The 8282-nt window shown below is 34.8% G+C and overlaps 1 protein-coding gene across 1 annotated transcript; it reads right to left on the bottom strand.

Moving 5' to 3' along the window:
• Positions 1-3687: 3687 nt before the first annotated feature.
• Positions 3688-7402, bottom strand: LOC138336922 (cilia- and flagella-associated protein 251-like). Its single transcript, XM_069286544.1, has 3 exons — positions 6906-7402; positions 5789-5927; positions 3688-4610 (listed from the first exon to the last, which is right to left on the bottom strand). The coding sequence occupies exons 1-3, from the start codon at positions 6910-6912 to the stop codon at positions 3707-3709; spliced, it is 1050 nt and encodes a 349-aa protein (XP_069142645.1). The 5' UTR covers positions 6913-7402; the 3' UTR covers positions 3688-3706.
• Between the last annotated feature and the right edge of the window lie 880 nt (positions 7403-8282).

Raw genomic sequence — 8282 nt, 5'->3', positions numbered from 1 at the left:
TTTATATTCTCCATATCTTAAATACTTCTTCCAATTTAGCATAGTGTCAATTCATTTTAAGACATTTCAGAGGTCTAGCTGAATTATATCTTGTTATTTAAGTTGATTTATCACTTTGTATTATATCACACTTTTTGTATATCATTTATATATCTTTCATGGCAGTCTCCCCAGAGTTGTCATTCCTTGATTCCAATAATACCCTGTCAACGGCTATATGTCAATCATCTAGACAGGTCTTTAAAACCCCGTTTTATTTAAGCATTGGTGTCACTATTTTTTAACTTGATAGGGGTATGAAAGACATTTTGTTTGCAAACTGTGAATCCGCGAAACGTTGGCTTATAAAAGTGAACTTCAAAATCTTCAATGATATTGTGACAATATTGAAGTCCATTATATATAGACTCCTGCGTAATAAAAAATAAATTAAAATTCAAACGTTTTTCAAGCCCATATTGAGAGACTTGTGATGAACTCTATACTCATGCATTATATTATGTGTTTTTTCTTCAGATAGTATGAGAAAGGCATTTTTGTGAAATACAATAATAGAACATCCAAGAATCAAGCGACCTACTCTAGCAGTTTGGTTATCCAATCAAAAAGGGTGTGACTTTTAATAACGAATTTAAGACTGCTTTACGGTCTTTGTACTTCCTAGTATACAAATGTATATACAAATGACAAACTATTTACGACTTGGGTAAATGTAAGTAACTTGTCATAAGGTATTTCATAACCAAATCAATCAAACAATATAATATTTCACAATACTTTGTTTGATTTATTAACGCCCTATTGGTCATGTAAGTACGGCCTCCCAATTATGCGGTGTGTAGCGTGTGTGTAGTATAAGATGCGTGTTTTGGGAGACTGTGGTATGTTCGTGTTTCCCAATACCAATAGTACCTGGGCATTAGAATCCTAATTGCAATTTGTAAAGGTGTCAATCGTATTTTTGACATATCTTTAATTTTTAAGAATACTCCACTAGTGTTGTTGGGGTTTTTTCATAGTATTTCGGTCTGAATAACCTAAACTTGCAACAATGAGAGGCCAAAAAGGTACGTACGTATAATGATACGGTAGATTAAATATATAACTTCAAGAAAATGTCAAGGGGAATCAATCAAAACAGGAACTTGTGGAAAATCCTTTCAATAGACGAGCTAATGTCGAAAGAGAGTGATTTATAAACACATATTAGTTGAAAATTTATTGTATATCTATATAGATGTTGTCCCTTGTATATCTATATAGATGTTGTCCCTTGTATATCTATATAGATGTTGTCCCTTGTATATCTATATAGATGTTTCCCTTGTAGGTATTGTCCTTCCGTTGATTGTCTGTCTCCATGTTATCATCCTATTTCGAGCTCTACAATCTACATGTATAAATTAATAAAAACATGTAAACTGTAAATATTATATTTACATGTATACATGCATTGTTATTTATATCATTCAATCTATAACTGAATTACTCTTGAATTTTTTATGATGATAAAGGCCGATATAACTATTTTTTTCAATGTTATGTGAGACCCGTTCTACAACCCCCCCCCCCCTTACCCTTTAGAGAAATGGTCGCTAAACCAGGTTTTACTGTACATATGTCATAATATTTGTTTCCTTTGTCTTCTTGTATTACCTATTGTTAATTCTATGCCATGTATTTGCTTTGTGTGTGAATTAATAAAGGGATGGACTGCATTAGGAATTTGATATCTTTTGTTTGCACGTTAGGATTAGAAATAATTCGTATCCTACAGACATATCTTTGTAAGAATCCCACGTTACCAGAACCATCTTCGATACTCCAGGGATTCTAATCAATTACGATCTCTACACCCTTGGATTATCTCATAGTAAAATTGAAGACAACTCAAGGGAACAAATCTGAACCAATCACAGGCCAGCAAAAATTTCCTTTGCAGACTACAGAGACAGCGACGCCCAACGTCAAAGCCACACAGTCAACCACAGTGTACCGTTATACGGCTCTTTTGATGAACATCAAATGACTAAATTACCTGTTCCGTTGCCTTCATTTTTGCTATGAGATAGTCCAGGGTGTAGAGATCGTATGTGATCGAAACCCCTGGAGTATCGAGGATGGCCCAGAACATGCCTTTGTTATAAGTAATTTTACCTCTTTGACCCATAAATACTCCAATCATATAAAATAGGCACAAGGTTCTGGACAAAGGTAAAAAGGAAAGGTAAGTATTGTTAGAAGGTGGCTATTTTCCTTTCTTGAATAATAAATCAACGAAACCAGAATAAACAACAACGCATTTCATACATGTTTATATATATATATATATATTGTATTTTCATAGGCTGTCATACAGTAAAACACGGATAAACAACAAAAGCAGGCAAGATGTTCGACTCATCTTATGATTCGACTCAACTGTTTCTATGAACAAACATCAAATGAAATGAAACTGACATTAGTTGCCTTCAATGTGTATTTGATAAATATTCAATGTATATTGGATAGATAATTAAAAGCGTTATACAAAGAGACAATCTTTGTCTTTTTATAGAATAACAATTAAATATTGAAAGATTATGCAATAACACTTTCATAAATCATAATGGTCATTCATTAAGTAGCATAAATTTGCCAAAGCTGATTAAAACGTTTAGATACAATGTACGTACTTGTTTTAATTTTGATATTGAGCATAGGACGTTGTCATCATCTTTCTTGCAGCGCGGAATCAGTTCCCTAGCTCCACATTACAAGCATTCATCTTCCGTCTTACTGACCAAGTTTATCACAATGTCTACTGTAATCATCAATAGCAGCTGTACAAATGAATATGTTTGGGTCGGTGAAGAATATGCAGTTTTACCATACTGACACATATATAATCTAAAACATCAATGACTTATATATAAATCTATCTACACCAATATGTACATCGACTACCAGCCCTTCTTTTTGTGGATTCTAAGCAGAGTTATTGGAGATGTTCCACTTGGTTCGTCATTTAAAGTTATATATGCCTTATTTTTCATACTCACGAATTAAGATAAGCTTTAAACATGTTATTCATCACCAAAAGTTACTAACATTTTGAAAATTACAGTACTTTCAATCCATTGGTTTTAATTTTAAAAACGCAAATAAGAGCAGGAAATGGTTTTTAGCAGTACTGCCAAAAATCATTTTATGTACATCTATAATGAAGCGAAATGAGTATCTACGGTCAGACCATAGAATCAAAATGTGGTCTACAATTTCATTTCCCATATTTACAGTGTTATTAGTAATTGTAAAGTGATTTCTGCAGGTATGTTTCCATCTAAACATACATAAGACATAAAAAACAACAATTTTACAGTACATAATTTCTGTGTTGTAACTAACATTTATAAGACATCTGAAGCCATTTGAATGATTTTCATTGCTTAATTCATCAAACTTTATGGTTTTCAATAGATTAATCAAGAAAAATTAGCATGCCAAAATTTTATATAACATATAACTTTAAGTAACTATAAGTAACTATAAGTTTGTTTGCTAAACGCGACAACAGATATTACACCCAGACTGAGAAACGGTCTGATCCTAATGTCATATTGGAATCTTGCTCTATCCGACCATCAGATATTTTAACTTTTTTTGTTTTGTTTTTTTTTTCTTTGGGATTTTTCTCTTTTTTTCCCCCCAGAGTATTCGATATGCGCTACATAGGACTTTTTAGGTTAGTACAATTGACATAATCTTCTGGATCATGTTCGCCTTCTTTCTGAGACATGTCGAGATAAGCTTCTTCATCTCCTATAGACAAAATCCTGGGAGCTGAAACATTTACATAGTCCTCCAGTCCTTCATCTTCACTTCCTTGACCATCGATACCTTGACCTTCGATCCCTTGACCTTCGACACTTTGACCTTCGTCACCTTGTCCCTCGTGACCTTCGTTATGTTTTTGTCTACTTTCTTCTTCAACTCCTTTGACATTTTCATCATCAGTTGTCTTTCTATTCGTCTCATTATCTTCAAATCTTTTTTCGGGAACTTCAGGAACCTGTTCCGTTTCATGTTTTGGTATTGACTTACTTGATTCAGCTTTTTCTACCTTTATACCTTCTGAAGCCTCTGGGCTATCTTCTGACTCAACTTTTTGAGTTTTCTTTCCTTTATTATTTTCTTTCTTAAAAACTTGAGAGTATACGTCCCTCTTCTTTCTCTTGTCCCTTTTCTCATTATCCTGTGTTTCACCACCTTCTTTCTTCTTCCTTGCTCTCTCGTTACTCTTTTTGATAACGCTAGAGTACGCAAACTTCGGCTGAAGGTTCCGTGCATCTCCAGAAGGACCAGCAACAGCCTCTTCAACATCAGACGTCTTGGAGCGTTTTGCTGCATTGAAAAATTGTTCGTTTTCGTATATAACTGTTGGTTCTTCCATTGGTTCCTCGATATCTGTGACGTGAGCTGTCGATTGGTGGCCGTCGATTGCTGCCGCTGCCCTGACTAAAACTTCTCGGGAGGTGTTATCCTCTCGGTTAGTAGAGTACAGTGGATTGTCTATAGATCGTCTAGGCTGTTTGGATACTGTCATTGTTCCTGATGTACCTCCAAAGCCCCTGGGAAACAAATAGCATATTACTCATTGGATGCAGAATTTAAATATTGGATATCTTTATAAAACAAATATCGATATATTGAGACATTAATATTGGGACCTGATATCTTGAACTCAAACTCTACAAGAGTTAAATATAGACAACTGAATATTTCACACAAAAACATGTGTTTGATCGTAAGACGTTTACCACAAAATCACGCCATAGTTTCATACATTATGCTCAACACAAGAATATCTATAATGTATACAGAAGTAAGAAAACTTCCTCAACTAAACAGTTTTTATTCACCTCTGGAATAATTTCATATCGAAAATAAGATCAGGATTATGTTTGAAAAATTCTTATATGGATGTAACCCTGGTCAATACTAGCCGCAATAGATCGCTCGGCAAGAGAGAACTTCTCTTTAGCTCGATCGGTTGAGCGTCCAGACTAGTGATCCAGAGGTCCCGAGTTCGATCCCTGGCAGAGGCAGGTAATAAATTTATTGTAAATCCTGCAACCTGTTACACATGGATATATGGACACAAGTCAAAGCCTTGGTTTTGGATTCTGTCTCCTTTCACCAACTAAATTTAGGATTTTGTCTGTTCTCTTCTTCCTACATGTAACTGACTTTCTTTTTCCTAACGTCTCCCTTGACACCGCCTCATATTTTGCCTTCAGTTGAACGCTCGCCCCTGTGAGGAATGCTGTGGGTTCTGCCTCCTGGCCGTGACACACCACAGTCTATAAAAGTGGTAGTTTCTGCTCTTGTAGCTCTTGCTCGCGCTTAGTATAAAGTGAACTGGTTTTCCCGTTGTCAGTATAATGTGACCGGGTAGGATGTACTGCCTGGTGTCTCTGGTGGTATGCTACAGTGAGAATGGGCAAGAGTTTCCACTTTTGCAAAATAAAATAAAAAATAAAACCACAACACCACACACAATAGCGGCAGCGTCCCAAAATATACAGACATTCACACAAACACCTTGCATACATGAGGACCGTCCTAATATTAGCTGTTAATAGGACGTAAATAAAAAGCATGCTAATTAACTTACTAATCTAGCGCTATCCACCGTTTGTATATTGTATATGTGGTGTACTCATGCTGTTGTTACGGAGAACAAGCATACATAACACTAGTGTTGCACATATCGTTAGAATTATATCTAAAATGACCTTTATCTTACCTTCTACAAAGACTCACGAATCCTGCCAGTATCAAAGTGGTGAAGCCCAAACCAAACAATGCCGCGCCAAAAAATAGGCCGGTACGATTGTCCCAGAAAAAGTTTGCGTAGTCTGTCCATAGTTCGTCTGGAATTCCCTCTGTGAGTAGAATGATAAATTGTGTATGTTAATTGATTGCATTATTAAAATGACAAAACCATTAAAGTAACGTTTTAAGACTAAGCAAATGATAGTATATGCAAGCATTAAGACGAGTTACCTCCCTTTTACCATGTCCAACACACAATGTAGTATTTTCTCTTGCTTTTCTAAAAAGAAGTAAATTACTCAGCGCCTGAATCCTAGTATCTTCGCACATTATTCTAACCTCATTTTATGTTATACTGATTAATGGGATGAAAATAACTAGTTTCTAGCATTCCTTTTACCTATCGGTGGTTTATAGAACGACACTTATAAGCGTAGGAGGAAGTATATAAAGACGCATGGTATTTGAAAGTGAAAGATAAATATAATACTGCTGAATTGATGAACTGCAACATTGTCATGTACCTCTGAACTTAAATGTATAAATATGATTATGTACATTCATGATATACGATGTGAATGCTAGAGATATCAACTTAGTAATCAACAAGTGTATATAAACTCGATTTCTATATAAATTATAATTTAGGTGTGATACATAATAACAGAAAGCAGACAAAAACGCATATTACTACATAACATGAATGTTCGTTGTTTTTTATGGTTGCTATGAATCCATGATTATATAAAAAAAAAAACAATGATAGTTCATATATCAGTGCTATTGCTATTCCACTGTCAAACCAGGATTATTGCTACTAAACTTAATATTTTGGAAGTCCCCAAACAACAAAAGACAATATCCACGATTAATCGGTGTTATTCAGTATTTGAAAACAAAACATTTGTAAAGCTGAAGAGTGTTGGCATTGTCATGTACCACTGATCAAGTTATCTTATAGACATAGATTTGTACATTTATGATGCACGATGTGCATGCCCGAAATGTTTACATATTGCCATGGTAATCAACATATATATATTTACATAGATTAAATAGATAAATTAGTATGTAGTTATAATACGTACCTGGCATGTTTCAAGCAATGTTGTCGTTGTGTTGCTCTGTGATTAAGAACAACAGTTCGTGTTATTTTTCTATCAGGATCTAGTCACTTGTGATTGTCACTAAGTACTTTCATCGCCCAGTAAATGTAAACAACAATGATAAAACTAATAACTTATAAACATGTCACATCGTTTGGACGAGATTTATTACGTCATTGAAATTCTGATTCAAATAAATGGGGTTTTTTAGGGGATCACATTTGTACAACTGATCGAAGTGAGAGAATGTCCGGCTTGTAAGCTAACCATACAATTTATTATCTTCTCCAAACACTCAGAAGACGTCCGAAGTCCCTCGGATGTTACCCGGATGCTGCAGGCCGATACAGTGGAGATGTCTTTGCCTGGTCATTATATAACTAACTGTTAGTACGGCCCTTATTGTGGGTTATATTATCCTCGTAGCTTCATATTTCGGATTAATTCCTGAGTTTCATCAGTTACTTCCCTTCCTTTCATTTTTAGATGTTACCGCGGGGGTTTGACAGACTCATCCATGGGAGAGGGATGATAATACATTTACAATAGATCTTTAAAAGCTTCTGATCATTTCCAATAGTAGGATCTTTAATTGGGTCTAATTAAAGGGACAATTCAGTTTAAGAGTGCTTTAAAATATGTACATAATTCGAAGTATTAACTTGAATACGGTTTTTATGTTTCTTGGAATTTTGTTGACTTAATATTTTCTTGAAAACAAATCATTGCATGGCATCTGAGAAAAAATCATGATGAAAACTGACATGTACATACTATTATTGTAACATTTTATCGGCTGAAGCAATTGTCGAATCTCCATATCATTGCGATAAAAAAAGCCCTGTGACTCCATCCATTGTGTACAACAGAGGTATTGTTTCACTATCCAACGATGGCCAGTTACTATCCAATAATGTTAAATCACTGATGTCAGAACTTCATGTATAAAACTTGAGAACGGTCCAATTTTGAGAGCGTCTTATTATAAATTTATCTGGCATTAGTTAATGCAGCATCTAGTTACCGTTCAATCTCAATCTTATTTAGTAAGAAACAACATGTATTTTGGTTAGGTAAAATATCGGTTACGTTTAAGAGACACAGTTTAACAAACCCGTCGTGTGTTTACAGTATAATACATATCACAGAGTCTGTGTACAGCGGACCAGTGTTTGGGATGCGTGACAAACCAACATTTATATACCACAATATAAGTATATAAGTATACACTCTATTTCTGGGGTCGTGTGCCTGCCAAAACACTGTTAAATCAGTTAACCAAATTAGCAATAGAAATGATGCAGCGGTACTCTTTCCTCAATAAATCGTGCAGGTAGTCTAACGAAAAGGAAAGCATTG

This window comes from Argopecten irradians, chromosome 12, assembly GCF_041381155.1.
Source record: "Argopecten irradians isolate NY chromosome 12, Ai_NY, whole genome shotgun sequence".
In the NCBI taxonomy this organism is placed as follows: Eukaryota; Metazoa; Mollusca; class Bivalvia; order Pectinida; family Pectinidae; genus Argopecten; species Argopecten irradians.
The sequence above is the reverse complement of the archived record's forward strand: the minus strand, read 5'-3'. Positions and strand labels throughout refer to the sequence as shown.

Excerpts from the sequence above, each read along its gene's own strand:
- LOC138336922 (XM_069286544.1), bottom strand. Across the intron at positions 4,611-5,788 it reads TTCGTGAGTCTTTGTAGAAG|GGGCTTTGGAGGTACATCAG; the intron begins GTAAGATAAAGG and ends TTTGTTTCCCAG.